This window comes from Pseudopodoces humilis, chromosome 10 (genome assembly GCF_049639895.1).
Source record: "Pseudopodoces humilis isolate 2021_Gansu_Grassland_sample_001 chromosome 10, ASM4963989v1, whole genome shotgun sequence".
NCBI lineage: Eukaryota > Metazoa > Chordata > Aves > Passeriformes > Paridae > Pseudopodoces > Pseudopodoces humilis.
Genome location: NC_142209.1, coordinates 20,952,136 through 20,978,418, shown reverse-complemented (window position 1 = coordinate 20,978,418; position 26,283 = coordinate 20,952,136). Strand labels below are relative to the sequence as shown.

The 26,283-nt window shown below is 50.4% G+C and overlaps 1 protein-coding gene across 7 annotated transcripts in view; it reads right to left on the bottom strand.

Moving 5' to 3' along the window:
- Positions 1–26,283, bottom strand: part of SZT2 (SZT2 subunit of KICSTOR complex) — a 63,134-nt gene that overhangs the window by 24,071 nt on the left and 12,780 nt on the right. For 5 of the 7 annotated variants that reach the window (XR_015773363.1, XR_015773362.1, XM_088060585.1 and 2 more), the window contains 41 exons: positions 25,682–25,811; positions 24,310–24,452; positions 23,536–23,688; positions 23,069–23,183; positions 20,362–20,567; positions 19,751–19,975; positions 19,231–19,309; positions 18,811–18,908; positions 18,382–18,550; positions 17,778–17,892; positions 17,169–17,282; positions 16,483–16,683; positions 16,249–16,361; positions 15,591–15,732; positions 14,914–15,072; positions 14,099–14,303; positions 13,771–13,883; positions 13,057–13,315; positions 11,541–11,703; positions 11,364–11,456; positions 11,104–11,185; positions 10,690–10,971; positions 10,167–10,305; positions 9,823–9,939; positions 9,642–9,705; positions 9,092–9,277; positions 8,682–9,023; positions 8,365–8,554; positions 7,890–7,964; positions 7,577–7,715; positions 7,219–7,339; positions 6,848–6,977; positions 6,589–6,741; positions 6,375–6,477; positions 5,874–5,991; positions 5,537–5,648; positions 4,992–5,110; positions 4,366–4,530; positions 3,688–3,772; positions 448–636; positions 134–331 (listed from right to left, as the gene is read on the bottom strand). Coding sequence is in view for 5 of the 7 variants with exons in the window: in XM_088060585.1 (XP_087916711.1) it covers positions 134–331; positions 448–636; positions 3,688–3,772; positions 4,366–4,530; positions 4,992–5,110; positions 5,537–5,648; positions 5,874–5,991; positions 6,375–6,477; positions 6,589–6,741; positions 6,848–6,977; positions 7,219–7,339; positions 7,577–7,715; positions 7,890–7,964; positions 8,365–8,554; positions 8,682–9,023; positions 9,092–9,277; positions 9,642–9,705; positions 9,823–9,939; positions 10,167–10,305; positions 10,690–10,971; positions 11,104–11,185; positions 11,364–11,456; positions 11,541–11,703; positions 13,057–13,315; positions 13,771–13,883; positions 14,099–14,303; positions 14,914–15,072; positions 15,591–15,732; positions 16,249–16,361; positions 16,483–16,683; positions 17,169–17,282; positions 17,778–17,892; positions 18,382–18,550; positions 18,811–18,908; positions 19,231–19,309; positions 19,751–19,975; positions 20,362–20,567; positions 23,069–23,183; positions 23,536–23,688; positions 24,310–24,452; positions 25,682–25,811 (6,104 nt within the window). In the remaining 2 variants the exon portion in view is untranslated. The remainder of the gene's footprint in view (positions 1–133; positions 332–447; positions 637–3,687; positions 3,773–4,365; positions 4,531–4,991; positions 5,111–5,536; positions 5,649–5,873; positions 5,992–6,374; positions 6,478–6,588; positions 6,742–6,847; positions 6,978–7,218; positions 7,340–7,576; positions 7,716–7,889; positions 7,965–8,364; positions 8,555–8,681; positions 9,024–9,091; positions 9,278–9,641; positions 9,706–9,822; positions 9,940–10,166; positions 10,306–10,689; positions 10,972–11,103; positions 11,186–11,363; positions 11,457–11,540; positions 11,704–13,056; positions 13,316–13,770; positions 13,884–14,098; positions 14,304–14,913; positions 15,073–15,590; positions 15,733–16,248; positions 16,362–16,482; positions 16,684–17,168; positions 17,283–17,777; positions 17,893–18,381; positions 18,551–18,810; positions 18,909–19,230; positions 19,310–19,750; positions 19,976–20,361; positions 20,568–23,068; positions 23,184–23,535; positions 23,689–24,309; positions 24,453–25,681; positions 25,812–26,283) is intronic. The other 2 variants (XM_088060584.1, XM_088060583.1) reach the window with 2 other exon arrangements.

Sequence of the window (26,283 nt, the reverse complement as noted above, 5' to 3'; positions counted from 1 at the left end):
AAGGGGAGAGCAGCTTCCTCCCTCCTTGCCCACCCAACCATATTCCCCCCAGCACAGCCAAGCTCCTGCAGGCCAGGCAGGAGGAGCAAGGCTGGGTGGAGGCTCAAGGTGGCCATCCTGGCCAGGCTCTCACCCGTAGAGCTCAGGTCCTCCAGCTCTGCAGCGCTCAGGGGGCAGGCGGCTTCCACACACAGTGGGGCTGGCAGCACAAGGAACTCCATGACGGCGTCGCAGAGCGCGTGGCGCAGGGCCCCGCGCAGCTTCTCCGACAGCTGCAGCAGGCTGATGTTGCCTTTCTCCCAGATATCCAGGCGCACTAGCATGCAAGGCCCTGTGAGGAAAGGGTAGTTCTGCATGGTTCTTCAACCCTGCCTTCACCAGCCCTCCGAGGTGCCCCAGGGGATGTGGAGGCTGCAGGCAATTGGCAGCTGCTGGCCAACTCCCCACCTGAAGGCAGGGGATCAGCCCCTGGCTGGTGCCTGCTGACGGCTGTGAGGCTTTCAAAGTCGCTGTTCTGCAGCAGGCCCACGATGGGTGAGGGGGAAGGCAGCTTCAGAGGGTCAGGCCTCTCCCCGTGGGGCAGCAAGGTGGGGCTGCCGTGCTCATCCACGAATGTCAGCGCAATGCATGCGATTCCTGCGGGGCAGAATCCGAGAGAGCCTCCATCAACACAGCACCAAGTTCACCCCTGCAGTGCCTGCCTACACCTTGCCATCTGGCAGCAGGGACCATCATGTCAACACTTGAGTTGCACAGTGTCACGTGGCAGGCAGGGCCCACAGGAGGGGAGGCAGCCAGGGGAGCAGAGGCTAGCTGTGCCCGTGGGGAGCCAGGGTAAGAAGCATGGGGTTTGGCACAGGGTGTCCCCATCATTCCAAGAATCTCTCTCCTGTAGAGTCACAGCATATTTCACCTTGCCCCTGCAGGAGCTTCCTGGGTTGTTCAGCATCACATGCAAGAGGAAAGTATCTCCGTTTGCACCAGGCAAGCCGTTATGCAGATTGATCCAGGATGGGGCTCACCATTCCTGTCCTCTTAAGGGACAGAGTACAGGGCCCAGACACTCTTCAGTAGCCCCCTCCAGGCTGTGAAGAATGTAGAGTCCCTGCAGATATGACACCTTGTTGCAAATGACACTCACAGCCCCCTCCTCACTGTACACCTCAACAGGATTAGGTGCCTTCCCCATGCACTCCAGCCAGGCAGGACTGGGGACAAGGCAGGCTCACACCCAGGACTAGCCTAGAGTCACTGCAGAGAAAAATTCAGAGCCTGCCTGTTGGCTGTCTATACTGAGCCCTACACACACACAACAGGACAGTTCAGAGCTGCAGAGCAGCTGTGTGGGTCCTGCCCCACAGCCCATGTGCTGTGAGCCCTGCTATGGACCAGAGCAGAAACAAGACCTGACTCCTCATGGCCCAGCTCAATGGCCAGGGCACCAGGGAAGCATCTGTAAGGTCCAAAGCTCACATTGTAACCCTAGATGTTCCCACTCCCTTTGAAAGCTCCCTGACTAAAGCAGCACTCAAGGTGGCTGGATGGCAAAGCTGCCCCAACACTGCCTAAAGGTGATGTGCCCAGATACAAATAACCTCAGCCCTACATTGCTGAGCCCATACTCTTTCCTCCATCCCAGCAAGGATGGCACTAACACCAGGCTCCACTACTACAGAGAAACCAGTGTCCCTGACCAACCCCCAGCTCTGCACTGAGGACTGGTGCCCTCTCTGCATGGAGACAAACCCAGCCCAAGCAGGCTGTGCCCAGCCTAATCAGCAGCAGCACAACCACCCAGTCTCCATCATTCCTTGTGAAGCATAAGCTCTACAGCAACCTTTCCTCCAAGACATAGCAGGGAGAGTGCACTGGGATGGAGAGAGATACTCACAAAGGAGAGAGGTAGGCATTCAAATCAGAGGGCAGCTCATGTGCACCCACACTGAGGAAAGGACACTACACCTATGAGCAACCCCCACAGAGCCTCCTGCTGCAGCAGGGCAGCTCTCCAGTACATGGGTGTCAATAGAGTCACCAAGAGCAGGAAGTCTGCCCCACATGACAGGGATTATGAGCTCTACCAACCAGACTTTCTTTCTTAAACAGTAAAGGGCACAAACTCCTCAGCAGTCTGGCTTGGCAATTGGCCCCAGGCCCACCAAAATGATCACATGGTAATTATAGACCATTCCCCCTTTCTTCTCCTGGATAAATTCCCACACTCAGCCCCTTCTGCCTCTGGTGAATTTCCCTATCACATCCATTCCTGTACCTCTGCTCTGCTTCAGTCTGTCTGAGCTGAGGACACAAGAACAAACAATCACAATTCAAGAAGGCCAGGTCAGCAGCCTGCCCAATGAGCAGAAAGGGTCTCCTCCATGTCACAGGGAACAAGGCTTCCAGGAGCATAGAGAAGCTGAAATCGAACCATTAAATCATGGATTAAATAAACAGCTAAGAAACTCAAAATCTGAGTTCTGGAGCTATAGAATGAAGTACATCAGCAAAAGCTGCCAAGGGTCTTACTGCCTGGTGCACTGGAGGTGGGGTAACTAGAGAACTAGAGAACTGTTATCTCCCATCTGTGGGGGGCTCTGAGCCCCCTCTGACCCAGGCTCACTGAAAAACAAAGCATACATCTAATGCCCAGTGCCTGGCCACTCCAGCCTGGCCACTCCAGCCCTTTGCTAAGCAAGGGAACACCCCACACTAGGGCACAGCCACTGGGAGAGTGATGATGCTACACCCTGGGGCATCAATGACATTTGAAACATCAGGACTCCTGTCTTCCTCAGGGAAGAGAAGCCTGTTTGCACCTGTGGGAAAAAAGATGCAGGATTTTAGAGTTCACTGCTTGCAAGCTAATGGGACAGCACACGGACCCTCAGCAGCTGGGAATCGCTGAGCTGCCATCTCAGGGCAACAAGTTCTGTTTGCTCATTTATCCAGCCAGCAAGAAACAGGGCTCAGCTAAATGGACACACACACACAAACACACAGAGGAGTCAGAGCTGAAGCCACAACATAAGGGAAAAAAGAACAGCTGGGACCAGAGAGCTGCATGGGAAAAGGAGATGGAGTAACACTTGGAGCTACAGGTGCTACCTTGGAAGTGAGAGAGTGGAAAGAGGTGCTGCACAAGGTCCGACATGGTACCTACATAACAGAAGAACATTCAAACAGTGCATGGGGGGCACAAGACACACAATGGCCAGGTGACAGACCACTGCCTGGACAAAACATGACGTGACAACCTGCTGCAGGGTGGGCCCTATCCAATCCCTTCTCTAGCAGTCTAGAGAAAAAAGCAAGGACATTGCCCACACAGCCCACACTCAGCTACACACAGCCAGATTTCCCTCTGCAGCAAGGCTTCTGCCACAACTGTTCCCACCTCCAGCCCCATGGAGCCCCTGTGCCCCACTCTGAGGTCCTGATGTGTCTAGAGCTGCTTCCTGCAGCAATAGGTCAAGCTTAGCAAGTTTCTCTGTGGGAGGCCTTAGTTTGCTCCGCCACACATGCAGAGGTGTGCAGTCCCTCAGGCACACACCTTACCCACCTTCCAGCCACAGAGGAACACACTCCCCCAGCACTGGCCCTCCTCAGTCACTCATACCTCTCCAGCATGGGAAACGCCTCCCCAACACACAGCTCTATATCCTGTTTCAGAAGAATTGAGCACAATACCTTTTCCACCAGTGCCTTGGCCACCTGGTTTGTTGTACAAATAGAGATCCTGGTCAGGGATGCTCCCATTGTGGTTGAAGTAGTGCTAAGAAGAACAAGGAAGAATACTGACAAAGATTAGAGAACTTGCCTTAACTGGAAAAAGGCTTTTGTATATGCAGAGCTCATCCCCAAACCTATGGAATCAAATCCAGACCTACTCAAACACTTGCCAACACAGCCTTCACCACTGCTGGGGTGAAGGAACCCTTATGTGGTTCTACATATCTGGCCTCACCCTCTGTCTTTACTATGGCCATGCTAAGTGGTGGGTAGCTGCTCCCAAATTTTTATTAACCCTGATGTTTCAGTCCTTAGATCTGAGGGAGCCATGCAAGGAGCCAAGTTCAGCTTTGAAAGGGTGTTTTCTCCCATGCTCCTGGGGGATGACTGTAGGCATGAGCTTTGTGGTTGCTGCTTTTTGCACAGCAACTACCTGTCATGAAAGCATGGCCTGTCTGGGCTAATCAGGATGTGCTCAGTCCTGTAAAACTCCCCCAGGCCTCAGGAGTTAGTGTCAGTTTCTCCCTAACCCTCCGAGGTAGAGCTGGCAATGCGCTGTCTGAGCTGCCCCAACAAATGCCCCCAGCAGCAGCTAGAAGCTGGGCAAACTGCTGTCCCAATCCCAGCCCTCCTCACCTTGAAGTGGTGCTCCACATTGCTGTCAGTGTACTTGGGGGTGTGCAGGAAGATGAGCAGGTTCTGGCGCAGGTAATAGGCCACGGCGTGCAGCCAGGGCAGGGCTGAGGGCGGCAGGGAGAACTGCAGGACCTCTGTGGGCGGCGTCCCAGGGGGCTGGATAAACTGCACACAGGAGGCTTTAAAACCCAGCTGGGACTAGCAGGCTGCCCTGGGGCTCTAATACTGATAAAAATGACACCAATTGGCTCTGCAAAGGGGGAAGTGTGGTGGGCAGGACCCTGAGACAGATCACAGAATATCCTGAAATAGATGGGACCCACAAGGATCAAGGTCCAACTCCTGGCCCTGCCCAGGACAGTCCCAAGATGCGGGCACACATCCATTCCAAAGTGTGGGAAGGAGGGCACAGGAAAGTCCTGCCATGTTACAAACCCAGCAGAGGGAATCTCCCAGCTACCCTGGCACCCACACAGTATGTAATACCTTGGGAAATGCTAGCCTGACCAAGCACTGCAGCAGGGAACAGGATGTAGCAAACTGCCCTGGTCTTCCTCGGGGCAGAAACAGGTAAAAATGTAGGAAAGTGCTCTGGGATGAAGAGAACAGATTAGTCAGTGAGGTACCTCCACATCTGCAGGGGTCAGCTTGCAGTTCCGCACCAGCATGACAGTGATGATATCCAGGGTGGCCTCGTCCAGGCGTCTGCGCAGCACTTTCACCAGCTCATCTGTGATCTCAGGCCCTGACAAGTGAGCAGAGGTACAAGCAGCTTTTTCACCCCATCCAGTAAGAATGACTACAGCCACCTCTCCCTCCCTGGTCAGGATGTACCATCCTCACACTCGCTTCCCACAGGGAATTTGACTTTCCCCATCATCAGTTTCTTCAGACATATTTTTCTATGGGTCTATGATCACAAAAGACTTCTGGTGCAGTAGGCAAAGACAAATGAACTCCTGCACAGGGTCTGCAGGAGGTTCCATTGTGGGCTATGGATCCTTTCCTTGTGTTTTCACCCACACAGAATAGAGAGCAGCTCTGGGCTAAGGGAGAGCTGTTTGCTCAGGAGAGAGATTCCTCTTTCTTCAAGCAAAGAGGGCAGGGAGCAGAGCTTTGTTTTTCTGCTTTACATCAGCACAGCTCTGCAGCCAGCTGCTGTAACATATACCTGCTGGGGCAACACCATGGACCATCAGCTGGATGTGCCTGTCTATCTGTCCCACAGGGCGGGCAGAGTCAACACTACGGCATGAGGCAGTGTCCAGAGAGGATCGAGAACCCTGGGAAAAAAAAACCAGCCATGTGGAAGTAGTTTCATATGAATTCTAGATCCATCATTGTCCCAGGCTGCCAGCAGGGTCAGGCAATCACCACCCACTGCTGACCCACTCCACACATCCACAGTGTTTTACCCCACAAAAAATCCAGGTTGCTGAACTACTGAGTTCCCTCCACTCCTGTGACCAAGAGCACCCATGTCCAGTCACAGAGAGCAGCAGACTCACCATTAGATCCTCAGTGTAAATGGGCTCCTGGCTGCGTGTCAGTGCCAGTGAGCGAGACGATGCACTAAGGCTGCTCTCTGCTTCCCACACCTTCCCACTGTGGGTGGTTTCAGTCAGCCTGAATACAAGAGAAAGACATGTCAGCCTCCATTCCCAAGGATTCCCACTGTCCATCTACAGAAGATCCACATCTTCCCTGCCCTCCCCTGTGCACTAGTCCCCTGTGGGTGACTAGTCCTTAGAATATGGAATTTGTGGAAAAGCTGTTCTCTGGCTGCCTCAAAAAAGCCATCATTTCTCCTCCCATTTAAAGGCTTAGCACAGGGACAGCAGGATGGGCCTGGCTTGATGTGACTGACCCATCAGAAATCAGATACTTGCTGCTTGGGTCACAACATGGTCCCTGAGGCTGGGCAGAGACTTTCTGTCCCAAGGAGCTCTCAGTCTGGTGTAACACATGTAGCAAGGCCAACAGGCCAACAAGTCACACTGGCTTCTCACCGGAGGTAGAAAACAGATTTAGTGGCACGTTCCTGGTAGACAAACATATTCTTCCTGTTCACCACAGAGAAGGCATTGAGCACCGAGCGAAGTGCCTGGATAGCTGTGGGCGATGTGAGACATTAGCAATCACATACCCTTCTCTGGAGCGCCAATCCAGCCAGCAGCTGGACTCCAGACACGCCAAAAGGGAAGGAACCTGGGCTGTACATACCTCTTGAGACCCCCATGTTGGGGCCCATCTTGAGGCGTGAATGCACATGGATGAGTGTGCTCCACACCACCTCACAAGCAAAGTGCCCTGGCATGAACTGCATGGTGGCAGCCAGGTAGTCCCGGGGCTGGTAGCTCTCCTCTACAGAGTAATCTGTAAAGAACATAGGATATAGCTGGGGCCACAGCAGGGAAGTTAACATCTTCTTAGGCATGTGTGTAGCTCTGCAGCTGAGGCATAGCCAAGGGAATATCCATACCATCCGTGGGCATCACACGCTGCCTGTATGAAGTATAGGGTGTTTCACTTTTCCAGATGTCCTCCTCACTTTCTGCCACCAGTAATGAGTTGCATATGTGGCTGTCATGCAGGTCCTGCAGTAGCAAGCGCTGCAAAGGATGAGGAAAGACTGGTTCTGTTGCTTGCACAGCCACAGAAGACAGCAAGAAGTGTTTAGGGCCAGACTGAGTCCCTTTTCCTATGACCCCCAAGCTGGGACTCCACCAGCTGAACTGGCTCCCCAGGCCCTCCTCTGAGCTGAGCCCAGACTAGCCAGCCTCCAGAGGTCCCTTCTCATCTAAGCCATCTAATCACTGGCAGCTCTGTTAGTACCCTCTTAAGATTTATTACCTGATTGACAACCCTGCAGATTTCACTGATCTTCTTCACCACCACCTGGTTGAGACTCTGGCACTCCCCTGGCTGCTCCTCTTCTGCCTCTGCTGATGCTGCCTTCTCCACACTCAGGCTGCTTTATGAAGAAAGGGAGGATGGGGTGTTAGCAGGGCACCTGGACAGTGCCCATCACTGGGTGCTGGGAGCAGGAACACAGTGGGAAAGGATGGCAGTTTCCCCCTTATAGAGCACCAGTCTACTCCTGCAACTTCCCACCCACACTGGGCAGGGAGGAGATCCTGTCCAGAGATGAGTGAGTGGCAACAAGGTCACAGTGCAGAGAGGCAGTGGTCAGACAGGGGACCCTCCTTACCGTGTGTGGTAATAGACCTCCACTCGGTCCTGATGGATTTTTATGATGAGCCAGAAATCTGGCATAAGGGGACACCTGGGTTCCTGGTCGCTCATTAACGCCTCTTCATACTCTGAGTCACTGCTTCCCCCATCATAACCTGCAATGTATCCTCACTTCAGTCCTAGGCCTGGCAAAACACCTCCTCCCTGGGCAGGGCAGCCACTCACAAACCCTGCCCTCAGGGCTCAGCCCAGCCCAGGCACACAGACCCTGCAGTGTGTCACTATCAGTGCCACCACACGCTGTCATCCCCTAGCCCTGCCAGACTCACCCAGGTGATCTGAGTCCATGCTGCCCTGGCTTGACACGAGGCTCTGCACTCGGCTGGGACGCTGCCTGCTGGAGCCTGCAGAGAGAAGAGAGGTTTGACCATGAAAGTACTTGCTAAGCCCCATCACAATTCCCCATCTGCTGGAGAAACATCATGCCACAGGACAATCGGGCTGTGCTGGCCACTGGAGGCAGTGCTGGGGAATGGGGCTCTCACAGCCATTACTGAAGTCACCAGGAACTGGAGGTCATTAGGGATATCAGTGCAGCAGCACAGCCCAGTATCTTGGGTACTGTCAAGCACTGAATTACCAGCACCATAGCAAGGAAGAGACCAAGGTCCAGGGTACCAATGGAGGTATTTAGGGATGGGAACAGGAGTAGCAGTTATATTATGTATGTTACAGCCAGAACTGAGCTCTCCCCTTAAAAGTTTCTGAGGTTAAGGTACATCCTGCCCACACTGCAGCTCCTACCTTCCCTGCCTGGTGTTACAGACTCAGACAGGCTTGCTGCAGATGGTGTCACCAATGGTGATTTCTCACTGTTTCCCTTCTCAGAGGATGATGATGGCAGTGACTGTATGGTTGTCTCTGGAACTGCCTCTTCCATGGAGTCCTGGCCTGGTGCTCTGCTTTGATCAAGTCTCAGCATATCTCCTGGAGCCTGCATAAAGCCAAGGTCACAAAAATGACCAGAAAAACAGGCACTGAAAAAAAATCCCATCATCCTTCTACATTCTGTTACCAGTGTCCCCCACCTTCTCACCAACAGATTGCTCAGTGCTTCTCACCTCATTCTGTGTGTGGCTGCCTCCAGCTGCAGGGTTTCCTGTGTCCGGTACAATGCGTGTCTCACTCTCTGGCCACTCCCAGAGACCCCTGCCTTCTTCTGGGAGGACACAGCTTGTGTGGTGTAACAGCTCAGAGCCTTCCGCCTCTGTTTCACTGCTCCCCTCCTGGCCTGCCTGGCCCAGGCTTGTCCTGGTGCCCCCTCCAGCTGGCTGCTGCAAGCAGGGTGTCCCTGAAGGGTCTGGAGCAGCCCTCCTGGAGTGCAGGCGGCTGATGGAGATGTAGTGGTAGTCGTTGCCTTCTGCATTCAGCATGTAGCCTGGCAGAGCCATTCTTCTGAACTCCTGCAACACACAGAAGAATAAGCATCCTGCTAGCAAAGCATGATGCTGCCTTAGGGCTTCCTCTTTACCTCCTTGAACTTCTCCAGAGAGTGCTCAGGCCCAAAGACAAACTGGAGCAGCACCACCTCGCTGTGGCAGCTGGGCCGGCCCTTGGAGTTATAGATGTGGGTGGCCACCCTGTGCAGGATGGAAGTGCTGATGACTTGCGAGTGACGCAGTGCTGACACAATCTCATCGTCCAGGAGCCAGCGAATCTGAGCAGAGCAAGGACACAGAGCAACATCCAGGTGACCTGCATTTGCAAACCTGCCCCAATTCACACCCAAGCCCCAATAGGATGAAGGCAGTCTCTCTCATCACCCACATCCCTCATCTCCTGAATGCACGCACCTAAGAAAAGGCCTTCAGAAAACAGTTCTGCCTAGCCAACCCCAACTGCAGCAAGAATTTTCTCACGGTAACCTCACACTTTTGGGAACCACAAGGCTAACAGCCTTTGTGACACCAGTAAAGCCAAACAGTCAGTTTGGCTGACAGGTTGCAGCTTGGAGCAGACTAGGAAGTCTGGAACAGCAGTTGTGTGCTCTAGCTGGAAGGAGGGAGGCAAATCTGGCTTACCTCATTCATAGTGGCTTCTATAGCCTGTCTGTGCACTCCAGGGAGGTTGGAAAGGGCAGGGTGCCTAGGAGAGAGAAGACAAAGAATCAACCAGCCCTTCTCATTCATGCAGCTACGACAGTGCAGCTCCCAGGCAGTAAAAGGAAGCGGTGAGGGGCTTGCTACACCTGCAGTGCCATACCTTTCATCTCCAGTGGACGGGAGCCGTTCCAGGTTGTGCATGATATCCTCATCCGAGCGGAAAGAGGATGGCTGCCCTGGAGAGCGTGTGAAGGACACGCTGCTCTCCGAGGTGCATCTGTCACAGGAGAGAGAGCAACCTGAGCGTTGGACCCAGAGAGGATAAACACAGAGCAGAAAAGGGATCTCTATAGAAGGTGAGCCTATCTAGGAAATATTTTACTTTTCTTAAGGCTGTGACAGGCTCTGCAAGAAGAATCGTAAATCTGTACATGGCGATGAGACAAGAATGACTGTCTGGCTAGGGCAGGCAGGGGGTGGGTGACTGGGCCTCTTTCCACCTACCTGTTGTGGAGGATGTCTGTGTTCACAACTTCTATCTCCAGGGGCAGTGTCAACACAAAGATGTCCAGGGTCACACAGAGGTCCCCCAAGTCAATGGTGTTCAAGCCCTGGCAGCTCTCCAGGCAGCCCAGAACTTCCCCTGAGGAGAGATCACAAACCAAGGGACTCAAGCAACAAACATCTCTGCTTAAACACATACCCAGCCTGGTGGCAAGTACAGAGACTGCAGGAGGTGGCTGTCACACACACACCTGGACAGGCTCAAGAAGGCCACCATCATCTTCCATGATCCTTTCAACCTTCCATGACCAATCCCACAACAAGTGGGAGACCTGGTGAAAAAGCCCTTGTCTGATGACCGCAAACCCTGGGGGTTTACAGGGAAGGCTGGTCCAGGGAGATTGCTGTTTAAGACACAGCATGTTTGTTCCGGGGGCTGCTCACCCAGCAGGAGCCTACTCACCAGTGCTCACCCAGTAGATGCACTACTGCCATTTAACCTCCCAGCAAGAATTGTTCTTACCTAGACAAGTTGGCAGGGACTGCACAGGCATGGAGCTGTGCTGGCTACGCAGCTTCACTGAGCAGGTCAGGTGCACAAAGAGCGGGGGCATCTCCTGCTCCAGGAACTCCTGCTCGTTGAGCGAGTCCCCTCCCAGCACGCTGAAGGAGTCGTCATCCTGGTTCACCGTGTTGGAGTCTGAGAGGGAATCTGTGTCTGGGAACTCGTGCTCCAGCTTCTCACGGTACTCCACCTCCAGCTCTGGGTCACTCTCTGTAGCAATGCAGCATCCAGACACGGCTCCTGTGGATACAGGTTCCCTGTCAGCAAAACAGGTCCACATCTCCAGAGACTTGACCAGACACACCTAGCTCTGAAGGGCATCACCACATGGATAGACATTTTCTTTTCCAAGACAGAGCAAGCAAACTTTACCTTCTTCAGCTGCCATTTCTGCCTCTGATCCCTCCATGTCCTCACTGCCTTTCCTGTCTGTCTGATCCCGAGATGCCTCTTCCTGAGATGGAGAAAGAAAGGGCATATGCTAAAACCCTTCCAGGCAATACATCAGGTTGTTGATGGGAGCTCCAGGGACTAAATCTACCCATGGGTCTGCCAGCCCCAAATCCAGATTTGACATCAAGAAGAGCTACTTCACAAGGATCAGGTACCTTCCAGGACATCCCCATGCCTACCTCTTTCTTGGCTGATGGTGGGCAGTAGAAGAAATAGTGAGGATTTGATGGCACTGGCTTGAAATGTAAACTTCCAATTTCCAGAAATTTTTCCTAAAAGAGAAATCCCAAGTATGAAGCAGACATCCTACTCTACACCCTCCTGTTGAAGCCAGGTCAAGCTTGCACATTCCTCACCTGAATAATTTTGTGCAAGTCTGGGTGTGCCTGGCAGGGCTGTCCAATTTCCAGCAGTGAGAGGGGAAATTCTGAACAGCAGCTGGTGCCCACACTGCTCTTTGGCTCCTCTGTGGGGCTGGCAATGTTATGGGAGTCCTGTTCACTGTCTTCCATTTCAGCACTGACAGGATTGTGGACAGGTCAGACAGGCAGATTGAGAAACAAGACAAGTTTTATGTGTTATCCATCCTGCCAGCATCCCACCTCCCAGCTCCCCAAACCTCATCTGTGTCAACACAATCTGAACACCCACAACTCCACAGCCCAGCAGCCACACATTTGCCCAGATAAGGGCTCCTGCTGTCTGAAGCCAGGCCTGAGCTAGTTTAACCATGCTGATCACATTGCCATGCCTGTACACCACACTACACACCCTGCCTGGGAAACAGAGACACAGACTACAGGGACAGGCCTGCAGCAACCTGAACTACCAGCAGCCAGTTCAGGGTACCTCACAGCAAGTATCACCATGCCAGCACCCCAGTGTCTGGGCAGCAAAACTCAGGCCCATGTTCACTCAGCAGCTCCATGACAGAATTAGTCCCTAAAACTCAGGAAAAGCCATCTGGGGAGTGGGATATTGACTGGTCAAAGGACTCCCCTGGTACTCAAATTAGTGATTCAGGTGGCAGATCTGGGTGCAATGTATCACAAGCTCTTTTTACTCTTCAGTAAAAGTTTATGCAACTTGCATTCATATAAGGTGTTTCATAATATTGTATAAACAAAAAAATGTTGCCAGTCTTTCTTGGGGAAAGTAGTATTTGAAGTCACCTGACTTTTTAAACACTGACCACTCTTCAAAATCAGTCTCAGCTCTATGAATTACAGTATAAAGGGACATAGCATTGGAGATTCCCAATAAATGCTAGTGAACTCAGATAAAGTAACTGTGCAGAGGACTTAAGTGCTTCTTTGACAGACACTAAGGCACAGAACTTCTTTCCCCCTTAAGTTTTCAGAGAAGATACAAACCTCATAAACACCCTGAGGAATAGGACAGAAGTTTAGCATATTTCAATTCTGCCTTGGTGTTTCTCTTGTGCATTTTTTCCACAGTTTTAATTAAAAAAAGTGACACTTTATTCATTAGAAAATGATAACAAATTAGTCATTTACACCAGAGTCAACAGCAAGCTCAAATGAGTCAAGCAGCAGGAGATGCATAATTTCTCCAGAAACAAGTCTTGCAGGCTTGCAGACAGACTGCCCTCCAGCTCAGGCCAGATGGGACAGTAATAAGCCAAGACTACAAGAGAAAGGAAGGATGGATGTCACCAGAGACTGCAAAAAATAGAGGGTCCTGGTGGACATCGTACAAGGTGGATATCTCACTGTAAGTATCTGCTCTTCTGTGTGGCTGTTAGACTCTGCCCTGCAGCATTCCTTCTAGCTGGCACTACAAGATGCTTGAAAAAAAATTTGTCCTGGTATGATGCTAAGAACAGAAGGCAAGACTGAGCTGGATCCCTACCTTGACTCAGAGACCAAGACACCTCGTTCCCTAGAGCTCTGCTCCTCTTCCTGCTCTATGCTGCCCACTTGGAAGCTGGCTGTCTTGGAATGTGTATGGAAATGTTGATGGCTCTCTCGGAACGAGCGGACATGGCTGCACACCGTCAGCAGGAAGTTGGTGATATCAATCTCCTGGAGCAGCTCCTCACAGTAGTCCATGGCAGTAAGCAGGTCCTGGGAGCTGATGCTGTGTGACTGCTGAAGGGTCTTGAACAGCCCTAGTGATAAATACAGTGCTTGAGCATCCCATGGCATCCCAAGGATGTGAGGCTGTGGGAGTCAGGCAGTGGCCACATGTGGATCTTCACCAAGTCCCAGCACAGAGCTGGAGTCAGTGCTGCTGCTGGGAGACAGGAGGCACCCAGGGCACCTAACGCTGCATGTTAGCCTGGGCTTGGGTGACACCAGAGCGCCCATGGCATCTGTCACCCTGAAGGTGACAGGAAGGCATCAAAGAAGGGATGCTCCTTCACAGCACTCCACAGGTTTGGGAACAGCCTCTTTAAGGCACATAGGGAATGCACAGAGGTATCTTTAAGTCCCTCCTGGTGGTACATCAGTCCCACAGCTCCTCCCTTTGCTTGGAGTGAGACCACAAGGAAAATGAGTCATTGCTTTCTTAGAAGAAGATCCAGCCCCAACCCTGCCACAGGTCCCATGTGCTGCTGCTCACCTTTCACATAGCACTGGTGGGAGTGCTCCTGCAGCAGCGTGCAGTAAGTCACCAACTCCTTGTGCTTGTGGTCTAGCCAAGCAGCAGCTGGAGGACGTTCCAGAGACTGGGACCTGGAAAAGAGGAACCACAGCCTTTAGTACCAACAAAACGCATTTTAGACTGTAAATGGCTCTGGTGCCAGTAAAGCAGAGCCTAGGGCATATGCAGGCAGTGGCTGCTGCCAGGCAGAGAGGCCAGGCCAAACCAAGCAACAGGGCTAGAGCCAGCCTCTTGTCAAGGAAACTCCTCTGTTTTTTGTCTAGGTACCAAGTATGGTTGGTATTACCTGAAAAAGATGTCCCGAGGAGAACGGTGTGCCCGTGGGCTGACGAGCTGCTCTCGTAGCAGCTCCAGAGAGCAGCTGTAGATGTAAATGGGGCAGCGAAATCGGCGGCACTCGCCCAGCTCGGACTGCGAGTTCTGGCGGCAGAAGGAGATGTGCACATCTCTCCGGGAGGGGCCACTCTGCTCCCCAGGCTCCTGGCTCACTTCTGCAAAAGAAACAATTCTATGGTAAAGGACCCTGATGGTTCCTTGTTCTTGGTCTGAGACATCACAGCTCTCATAGAAGCACCAGTTAGATACTGGCTTTTCTAGCTTCTCACCACTCATCCTCACCCAGCACCCAACCACTCAGCCCAGTGTTTTGGCCACCTTGATCCCCTTTACAGCCATGACTGCTCATCACCACCTCCTGCAGCAGCACAACCCTTCATCTTCACTGCAAGCATAGTTGATCTGCCCTAGGGGCTGTGAAATCAAATCCCGTATACCTCAAGGCCTGTCCCTAAGACAATCTGGTGCTGACAGTGCCAGTCTGGATCATGAAACCAGTCACTGACTTTCCAGTGCAGCCCACTACTGCCATTCCTAGTAGCTTCTATCTACCTGCAACCTCCTTGCCCACAAGGAACCAACCTTAGGCTAGGGGCACCCAACTCACATTACACTCCTTCATGCCCCCATGAACATCACTGTGCCTCTTGTCCCGACTCTGCTGACAGAAGCTGCCAGGCTGCAGCAGCCAGTTATTCCTTCTGCTTTAACCTGCTCAACAGTATGCTCAAGAATACCAATATTTTAACAAGGCGCTGCTGGTACCATGGGCTGGCGTTATGCTGAGGGTTGGTAATGGCACTGCAGCATCCCCCTCTTCAGCCCTGACTCGCTCTGCACAGACAGATCCCATGGTATCTTCCGCAGATCGACTCTCATCTTTTGGAGTTTTGTCCAACCCACAAGCCATCAGCTTCTGTACATCTGGAGGAAAAGAAAATAAAATCATTCTATGTCCAGTGAGAACAGCTTAACCCTTCAATCTACATTCCCAAGAGATCAGATTTCCTACTACCTCTTTGTGTGCAGAAGCAGCTTCCCCTGAGCCTAGCAGCCTCCACCAGTGGCTCTGTAAAAGCCAGACCAGTGCCAATGCCCAGAAGCAGGGACTCTCAGACCATCCCATCAGCAATCTCCTTAATCCATTCATTAACAACCCCACTGGGAAAATAGTCCAAATGGCTGCAGCTAGGAAACAACTCAACACCATTATCGCCCACCTGAAAACCCTATGTGGGCAGCATCACATCCAGAGAAGAAGAGCAGGACATTCAACACTTGGCACTATACTATTCTGGCCGTGTGGTGCAAAAAGACAGTGCACGAACTCTGCTGTTCAATTTTCCCTCCATCCTACAAGAGCTGATTCTAGTTTTTCTGTTTCCCTGAGGAAGTGCATAAGACTGCTGCCTCCTCTTGCCCCCCACAACAGACCCCCTCACCTGAGAAGGTGGATGGCAGGAAGGTCAGGAACACATGCTGTGGGTTGACCAGCTTGGCATAACATCGCCATTGAGGGGGAAAGGGCCCCATCGTGTCACTCAGTGTCACATCATCCTCAGGCAGCTCTGTGTTGCCAAGGCTCTGATGGAAGAGCAGAAGTTGGATAAACTCATGGCATATGGCACAGGTCCACCTTGAGGCAAGTAGCAACCACACAGAGCAAGCTCTTCCAGGCCTGCTAGTTGGCACAGTGCTGAAATCACCCTGGTCACCTCTGCATATTTTCAGAGCAGGCTGGCTCTAGAAGTCACCATTCTGGGAGCAGCCTGGCTCAGTCAGAAGTCAGAAGATGCTTAGTCAGCATTGCTGGGGCCGATTCTGATCTCTAGGCAGTGACTGCCCATGGTTTCAGAGCAATCTAAAGCACAGTTACCAGTGCTGCTGTAACAGGCTTGGCCCATAGCAAATGCAACTATTCACACACCTTCCAGATTCCTGCTTGACTTCAGCCACAGGATATAGCCTAAACTGTTGCCAAAGGTGGGCAAGAACAACTGCCTTTCAATCTTTCTCAGACCTTTTAACTCTCCTGCTCTTAAACAGCTGCTGCCTTGGTTTCTGAGGGGTCTCAGGAGAAGGACAGCAGCACAGCAGTACCTGCAGAGTACTTGTGGAGCCAGTCATATCCCTGGTGCCATTACTGCCAACAAGATGATAGGATGCAGAAGCATCCTGCTGCTCCAGGGTCCCAGAAGCTTTTAAGGTTTCTTCTGAAATGGAGCACAGATAAACCAATCTGAGAAACCCCAGCTGAGGATGAGGCTTGAAAGCAAGGCTCCTGAGAAACCTCACTGCTCCTGGTGTCACTACTGCCACACTCCTGGTCCTTACCTCTGATCACAGGGAGTGTGAAGGGGGGTTGATGGCCATCACGATCCCGCTGCAGAACCTGCTCCATGAAAGCCACATGATCAGCATCAGCCATGGGGATCTCCCGGTCACTGAGGTCATGCTGAAGGCAGCCATGGAAGAGGTTTAGTAGCATTTCATTGGGCACAAATGAAGAGTCCTTGGTCACCTCCTCATTCTCTGCTTCAAAACAGAACCATGGCACCTTCAGAGATAGCATATCCATAGCCACCACCTGTCCACAACCCCAGGAGACAGCCCTTGGCAAAGAAACACTTCCACATAGCCAGGAACTTCCCCAGCACTTCTGCAAGACTGACTTGGAGAGTACTGAGGAGGCTCTGGAGTTTTTGGCATCTTTAGTTACCCTGCCCTAATCCACCCTGCTATTCTAACAGTTGTGGAGATGCTGGGGATTTACACAAGAAACCACCACCACAAAGGTACTACCTAGGTTTAATGATTTCAAAAGCAGCTTTTACAAATTATCCCAGAAAAGGCAGCAGTATAGCTGGACAGCCTGCAGAGCTGGGAAGAACAGCACTGAGCTACTCAAAGAGGCATGGCAGTGCCCACATGCTGCTGCCCCGGGAGACAAGCACATGGAGCACGCTGCCCACAGGCATGGAGGGAGGACAAGGGGAGGCAGGTGGTGAAGAGGCACCTACCTTTTGTCAGCATTAGGAAGAACATTTCAACCTGCTGGCACCTGGGCAAGAGCTTCATGAGGTTGAACTGGAATGGGATCTCATGCACTCGAAAGCCAGGCCCCATGTCTGGATCTGCAACAGAGGTGAACAGGACCATCAGAAAACAAGAATTCCACAAACTGCTCTAGGAACTGTGACTTGAAGCAGAACAGAGGAGCTTTTCTTTAACATCCTTTACAACTTCTATAAAACAACTTGCCTAGGCATACCAGGCCTATCACTGAAGAGATGAGCTCATTTTGCATCTGCTCCTGAAGTCAGCTCCTCTCACACAATTACGGAATGATTGATGTTAGAAAGGTCACCTGGACCAACCCCAACCCTGCCACTCAAGCAAGGTCGCTTTATCACCTCTCCAGCCTTGGCAGAAAAGTCTCAATGCTTTTTTGGCCTTCCCAGCATGAAGCCATTTCTCTGTCAACTTAAGTGCAACAAAGTGACCCACAGCCATCAAAGCCTACAAAGTTGTGAAAATACTTGTTCTCCCTTCTATGGGTCCTGAGACATTCAAGACCTAGCTTCTTCTTTGCTCCATCAAGCTTGCTAGGACATTGATGGTGGACTCACCTTCAGCAGCTTTGGTATCTGAAGGAGGGCAGACCCACTCCTTGTTCTGGCACAACTGGCTGATGTATTCGAAGGTCAGCATGGTGGCGATGCACGCAAGGTCCCGGGGGTAGAGCTGCAGTAAGCAGTTAAGGCTCAGTTTATGAAGCAGAATTATTACCCACAAATGCAGAAGAAAAGGGTCTAAAAGCAAGGAGAGTAAACACCTATAATCCCGTGGCCTGAGTTGCCCTATTCTCACTCATTGCTCCCTCCTTCTCCACCAGCCCTTTAGCCTGTTTTCACCTTGCTCAGGAGGAGTGCTGGTAGCAAACCTGCAGTCCCTGCTCTGGTCCAGCTTGCTTCCCTCCAGTAGAATGACTCTTCACAAAATAGTTTCTATTTTCCCAGCTATCCCAAAGAAGCATTGCATCAGCTGCACTGCAATCAAGAAACTTTTAATGGCCAGTGGCCAGTTCCTCTTTTAGAAACCTCAGACTCTTCTGTGACTAGCATTCCCATCTATTCTGGCCCTCAATATTTACCTGCAGTTTTGTGGTGCACTTGCATTGAACCCTTTTCCCTCCACAAAAGAGTCCATGCCCCTTCCCTTTCAGGGACTCACCGCTTTAGGTATTTTCTGGTAGGGCAAGCCATGGAGGTGCTTCCAGTTCTCAGCAGTACTGTGGACATGGCCACTCTGTGGCTCTACCCAGCACTCAGTGACCAGGTTCAGTTCTGTGTCCACTTCAATGGCCTCTACCTCTGTATCATTGTCATCATCTGTGGAAAAGCTGGAAGGAAGTCAAAAGGAAAGTCCTGTGAGGTGGCACAGAGCCAGCAGCCCACTGCAGCTCTTCTCAGAGCTGTGAGAGGAGCCACAGGAACCCAAGATTTGCAAGCAAAGCCCCAGCGACCTGGTGGTCAGTCCATGACAACTGGCTATCTGTACTAGATGGAGGAGGTCTCCCTCCTATCCACACCGACTGCAAAGGCAAGTCTGGAGCTGTGACTCCACTGCCAACCCTCCCTGGGAGCTGAACACCAGCCTCACCTGTCCTTGGTGGAGGTAGAGTGGGGTGGGAAGAGGATGTATTGGACGACACAGGTGTGCTTCTCCCTGTCACTGCTGCTCTCACTTGAGCCATCAATCTGGAGGGGAGACACTGCATGAGCCCTACCCAGTACTCCCTTACACAGCCCCATCACCCAGCCCCACTAGCAGTGGTGGAAAGAGGAAGCCTGTCCCAAACCCAAGAACTCCTCCAGCACAGCACACCCCTGCCACAAAGCAGCTCTCTAAATGCAGATGAAGACAGAAAAATGCCCAACCCACAAACTGCTTTACTTTCTCCCTATACATGTCCACGGTGTGTGCTAGAAGCAGATGATAAATCCTATCACAGGAGAGTGAATCTGCCCCAGAACCAGCAATGAGGGACTGTGTCCACAAGAGGACAGCACTCAGGCTCACCTGTATGGGCAGCTCCAGCACCATGTTGATAATCCCATCCCCGCTGGATGCAAAGTGGAAACCCTCTGACAGACGAACCCTTGCAACAGAGAAAAAGTCAGACCTGCAGAACTTCTCCACCCCTACTTTAAGCTTTAAATGCAAGAATGACTGTACAGTTCACCCCAAAACATCATCCTTCTCAAGACAGGGAGCTGCACATGGAGAATGGAGAGATATGACACTGCCAGAACAGCCTGTGTGAAGATCAGCACACTCCAGGCACAATAACACATCTTGCCCTTTTGCATGTTTTCCAGGACATTTTCTCTCAGTTTCCCCAGCTACAGCTGCAGAACTGGGTAAAGTACTGACCCAAGCGGCCCTAGAAGCTGTGTACCGGACCAAAACCCTCTGCACAGCAGCTTTAGCTGTCACCTATAATAAGGCCTCATATATATAACAAGTAAGGTTGACCTTGCTTTCCCCATATCCCCAGGAGCAGCTTGGAGAGAGGACCCCTGTCAGGTGTGCAACTTACTCTGTGAGTGTGGAAAGGAGCTGGGCCACAGCAGTGATGGGCACAGCCGGTGCGAGCCCTGACTGGACACTCCAGATCCAGCGCTGGTGATAGAAGTAGCGGGACAGCGAAGCCAGGGTGGAAGAGGCAGTGCGATTGGCCACCATGGTGAGGGGACCAGACACGGGGGGATGCTCCAGGTTGAGAATGAAGGGGGCTCGATAGTCAGAAGGCAGCTTCTCATACCTAGGAGAGGGCAGAAGTGTGGCATGCTGACGTGGAAAAAATCCAGTTTTTTTCTGTTTAGGGTCAGAGCTGTCTGGATTCACAACCCACTTGCTGGGCCCAGGACAGAGTCTTCCAGCAGCAGAATGTGGCTGGCCCAGCACAGGATCCTGCTCAGACAGCAGTAACTAAATTTACTTTTACATCATATTTCATTAGGAGTGACAAATCTGCCTGTGCACCAAGAATCCCCGCTGCAACTCACAGCCACGCAACCCAAACCCATCCCAACAACACATTTCATTCACAGCACTCTCATTAAAACTGACAGCACCATCCACAGATCTTCCTCTTTCCCACTCCGCAGGGCAAGGGGGCTATGCTGACAGTCTGGGACTCATCACTACCTGATAAGCAGCTTCTCCAACGGTTTGTGCAGCACAACAAGGCAGGGTCTGTCTGAGAGGGCTGACTGGGCCCCAGCCACAGGTGGGGACTTGGAGGGAGAACTACTGCCCAACATTTTCCTCTTTGCTTTTGGAGTTGCCTCCTTGCTCTGGACCCTGTGGGGAAAGCGCAGCTGCAAGATTCGGTCCCGTAGTTCTTCCACTATCTGTCATGGTGAAAGCAAAAGGTAAACATGATCAACTTTGTCTGGAGACATAAACTACTCAAAATAAGTGTCTAGAACAAGAGCTTGACCAAAAAGAACAGAACACTCCTTGAATACAGAGAAGAGCAGGAGTTAAAGGTCATTTTACTTCTGAGGCACTAGCAAGACCAAGATCAAGATGACACAAGGCTCTTTGGTCCCTATTTTAAGTGTTTCTAAAAGCAAAAACTAGGTTAAAAAAAAAACCCAAATACTATTTCAAGGCTGAAGAAGTTGCCTTTCAAAACTCAGATTAAAAACAAATTAATTGCATGCCAGCTCCTCCACAGAAGCAGTCCAAGCACCCACCCTCATTCTTCCCTCCTCCTCTCCTCAGCCTACAGTAAATGTAAACTAGTCCAAATCAGCTGTGGGAACAGTCTGGCTCTGTCTTATGTATTCTCTCACTATCATGTTCACTTGTCAAACCTCTATGGCAAAAGGTTTCAGGAGCCTGGGTTATTTTTTAGGTTAATTTTCTTCAAGATACTTTCACAACGACTTCCTGACTACACTTTTTAGCTTTTAGTAGCTCTGAATATAGTTCTACCCACACCAGCATCTGATTCCCACAATAGCCCAGTGTTTTCTTTGAAATTTCTATGTTAGGTTTCTTTTCATGATCTTTGTTCAACTTTTTTCAATTTTTATTACCATTGTAGGCAAACAGAACAGCAGCTCTCCATCTTCCTCAATACTAATTATTTCAGTAACTTTTCCCACCATTACTATTGTCTTTTTCAAGGAAAGGAATGTCCCCAAACCCAAATGTTAAACCAGAGCTTTCCTGCACTGGGCTGCCACTTGGGTCCCCTTCATGGTTTAATATTGATATCACAGAATCACTAATGGTGTTTAAGTTCCCAAATCCCACTGTTTTGCAGTTATCCATACTGGCTTCCAGCCACCACTGTGCTGCTTAGCTGTCACCAAAGCAGAGAGGCTGAAATAGCTTTGTGCCACCTGCACATTTCCTCAGCTCAGTATGTTACCTTTCCACAAATGAATTCCCTACCCTTTGACTAGAAAAAAAGACTGGGAAAATCACAGACAGCTTCTGCTGTGAAGAAACAGCACTTTTTCAATTTCCTTGCTTTGTCTCTCAAGGCAGTTTCTGTTTTATGACACCCCATTCCAACAGTTCTACAGTTGTGCCCTACACAAAGTCTCACCAAAAAGCTTTCTGAAAGTTGACTGTACGAGGTGCTTTTCTTCCCTTCAGCATTGGAAATTTGAACTGCTCAGCACAAAACCCCTTTCCCTCAGACAAAGCAGGCTAAGTTTACTGCCATACTCCACACTGAGTAGTTAATCGGCTCTACAGCAGGCAAAAAAAATATTGTGGATGATAAAATTTATGACCTACATATAATTCCTGCTGCCATGATCTGGAGCTTGCCCACAGCTGCAGGGTATGTTGCCTGTCTTACAACTTCTTCATGAAAGAGATATTAATTTGCACCTACCAGAGGTAACTCCTTCAAAAAACCTGTCACTTGGCATTACCAAGCCCACATATTGACCCAGCAACCAGCACCTAAGTCCTGGATCCCCTAAGGTCACGAAAGGGTAGATCTGCCAGAGTGCCAGAACATTTAGTATTATCTGGGTTCATTATCTCCTTCCCATGTTTGTTACCTTCTCCTCAGACTAGTCTCTAACACTAAAGCAAAGCTAGGCAAACCAAAGTTTTCTTTCATGAAGATAAAAGACCTAGATTTAATGATAAACTTCTTGTTTATATTAAAAAGTTCACACAGTTTAACAGCAGGGCATCTTTCCCATGCTTACCTAGGAACACTTGTCTCAGCCACTATAACTGCAGAATCAGTCCATACAGTAACTCCATCCTCTGCATCTGACTAGGACAACTCATTTCTTTTGATACAAAAAGATTATTAAAAGTCTCTCTGACAGACTTTTATCCTGAAAACATTTCCTAGGTATTAATTTTTTTTCTCTGCCTGTACTGCTTATGTGGGGCATTGTTTGCATTTTAACTATTAAATTCCTCCCTGCCCAATAGATTCAATATACATGTACTGGAAGAGATAGCCCAGGGAACATGTAGTACATCTATCACAGAAGTCTTTACAGATGAGTCAGACAAGTACCTGCTGTTCTTTACAGATGGTATTGATTGTGCTTTGGTCAGAAGGATAGACTAGATAACCTTCGAGTCATTTCAAGCCCCTCAATTGAATTAAGCAGTGGGAAAAAAAAACATGTGACCAGCTATTCTATTGATCTTTGAGTCTTTGGGTTTAGATCTTTCATAGACTTAACAAAGAAAGTTTGTCCCAAATGACCCTTTCTGTTACAGTAGATTCAAACCCATCTAAGCCTTAACATAGTAGTTACTTATTAGAGGGTAGCTGCCAACAGCATTGCCTGTGATCTACCATTTCCACATGCAGAACTTCTTGCTCAGCTCCTACCCCACGAAGCCAGCCAGCTCTCACCTTGTTCCTGGCCTGTGCAGGTGTGCCAATGGGGAACCCTAGCCGGAGAACCATGCAGGGAGCCTTGGAGATGATTCGTACCACATAGAATGAGGAAGGGGTAAGATCCTCAGTCCTATGGAAGAGGAATTAGGACAAGGCTGAAATGACATGGATCTTGCTGCTCTGACATGCCAAACCAAGCAGAGGCCTGCTCCACAGAGCCCAACAACCCACACAATTTCACAGTAACACATATCAGTTCTAGCATGCAAGAAACCCTCCAGCTGGCCTCCCTGTCCCTCCAGGCTGCACCTGGAACACAATGGAACAGTTTAGGAACTGCAGGATTTCATACCCCCTTATCTAGCTCTCATCCTCTCCTGTAAACATCTGCTTTGGGCCCATAGCCGCACACTGATCTAACCAGACCCTTGGTTTGGCCACACACCCAATTCCCCTCACAGCACTGCTTCAGAGCCACTCACCCGTGGATCAGCTTGACGTAGGAGTAGCCCTCCACCAGCACGAAGCTGCTCCAGTCCCGCAGCAGGGAGGTGAGTGCTGAGTGGGAGATGCGGCACTGGATGGTGCTGTAGCGGCCATTGTTGCCCGGTGTGTGCAGGTGCTTGGGCACAGGCCTGCAGGATGGGCCAGAAAGTCATTTCAGAGCTGCAGTTTCTCTCCTTCCCCCAAAACCCACAGAGGCTTTGCGACATCCATCCTACTCTGACTGGTCTATCAGCCTTTTTTCCTCCACAGCAGCCAACAAACAAGCACCTCCCCTAACCAAGCACTGAGGAGGCCACACTCCTGGGTGCACTGGAATTTCCACAGTGCAGAGAGCATATCCCTTGTATCCTGTCTCCCTCCATGCAACACATGACTATTATTCACAATACTCTGCAACTAGGACCAGTCTCAGGAAATGTCTTTTAGGAAAGACATTTTCCAGCAGCAAACAAAAACATGTGGGTTAGCTCCCAAACAGATGGTCCCACACCCCCTGCCATCAGGAAATCAAAACTCAAGAGGGACTTGAGAAACAATTTATCCTTCCACCCAAAGATGACTTCCCAACCTACTGTCCTCCTCAGATTAAAAAACCTTTAGCATCCATCGGGACCCACTAGTAAGACCCTTCCCTTGGCCACAGGCAGCTGCAGAAGGGCTGCAAGTCCTCAGCCAGACTGAACTGGACACGCTGCTTTCCCAAGCTGGCCCACAGTGTGCACATGAGCTCAGCCCTGTCCATTACATACGTGTCATGCTCCAGAAGGATGACAATACGATGCATGTGCAGCCACCTCTGCCAGAAGTTGGCATCCATGGAAAGGATAGGCTTCCAGTAGGAGGCAAACTGGGAATGGCTTGAGTCAGACCCACTGTGCTGCAAAGATAATACCTGAGAAAATGATAGGACAATATTCAGCATGGAAGTTCTCCACCCAGAGAGAGCAAGACTTTCTCTAGCAGCTGAGCTGTTGTGGGCCAAGAAGGCCACAATCCTGGCTTTGGGTAATTTCCTCTGAACAGAGTAAGTGTGTTCACATTGAAACAGGCAGTACAGCATAAGCAAAAATAAATTAGGCTCCTGAAATGTCAAGATAATTAGGAATTTAACTACTTAGCATCAAGTAAATCAACCATGAAAAAGATGGCATATGTAATGGTGTGCCTTCTGATTGAGAGGGGGATATATGGCTTGTGTCAGCAAAATAATTAAACAGTGAGATTACTCATCTGAAAGTGCTCAGGTAAATAGGGTGCCAGAATGGGTGGCTTTGGGCAACCTAGAAGGTTTGTATGATGACATTGATTCCACTAACTATAGCAACTCTGCTGACATTGAAATACAGTGGTGGTTAGCCATAAAATGAGATGTTCCAGATATACTGTGGGATACATAGCCCTATACAGGGCAAATGTACTAGGCAAAGCTAAAGAAGAGCCTAAGCAATAAAATAAAAGGGATAGTTCTCTGAACTTAAAACTCCCCTAGCTTTAAGATCTGCTAGTCCTCTTCCATCTATGCCAAGGACATTGGTAGCAGGGAACAGGTAATATGCTGGTTCTTCTGCATAGAGAGTTTCAATGAGTTTGAATTTTGCAGTGGAAACTATTAGCTCATATTTTGCTTAGTTTCTGCCATGCAGATGAAAAGTATCTCTCTTGCACCTTCCACATGAGTGCTCAGAGCAATGAGCCTATTAAACAACTATTCAGCACATTTTGTATCTTCACCTGACAGTACTGAGCTATGTCTCCAGGGCACTGGTTGCACTGCCAGCAGCAACTCCATGCCTATGGGGCATCTACTGAAAAAGCACAGCAAAAGCAAGCATGTCATCCTTCCCATCAGTCTCATGCATCCAAGCACTACAGGAGAAGGTTTCACAGCACACTCAGGAGACTTGCTGTTGGGATTAGAGGTGTAGCTGCAAGAATTAAGACATGGGGTGATGTCTCAGAGGAAAAAATGTGTGGCATGGGATGTTCACTGCACCATACCTGACCTCTCTGAGCAGGATAAGATGAAGACAAGATGAGCAAGAGATGAAGCCCGAGTACAAGAACAGGTAGGGGAGACAACCTGTCTCTGTCCCATGTTAAACAGAGAGAGAGGGAACATACCGGAGTGGTGGAGCCTGGGGGGATGTAGAAGAGGGGCACCCCATTCTTGGTGCTCTCAGGAATGGTAAAGTGTTCTGGGACTGTGTCAAAAGACTGCAGATGTACCAACATCTGATCTGTTTGGTTGATGCTGGAAAAGAAGAGGCAGTTATCCACAAAAGCCCACGCTCTTCCCCCTTGCTGCCCGAGTCAGCGTAGGGCTTGCACACACAGCACTCCCTGTGTCCTGGGAGCCCTTCTACATCAACAGAACTTTATGGGGAATGCTACCATTCCATATCCAAGTGCAAAGTGTGTGTTAAAGGGGCTCCAGTGTAGAAGTCTCATACATACAGAGGATGATCAGACTTGGAAATGAAGTGCTAGAAGAGGAATCTCTGGAATAGCTGGGAGTAACAGTCACCCTGGCCAGAAAACAGTTGTGACCCACAAGCACTTCAACCCCAGAGACAAGTGTGATGTGTTTGCTGCTCCCAGTGGGACCATGCAGCACAGCTGCACAGGTGTGCTATAAGAACACAAGACCTCCAAGGGATGGCAGTCAGAGGTAAGGTTTGCATCCCAAGATCCAGATTCAGGAGCAGCAATACCATTACCCTGAA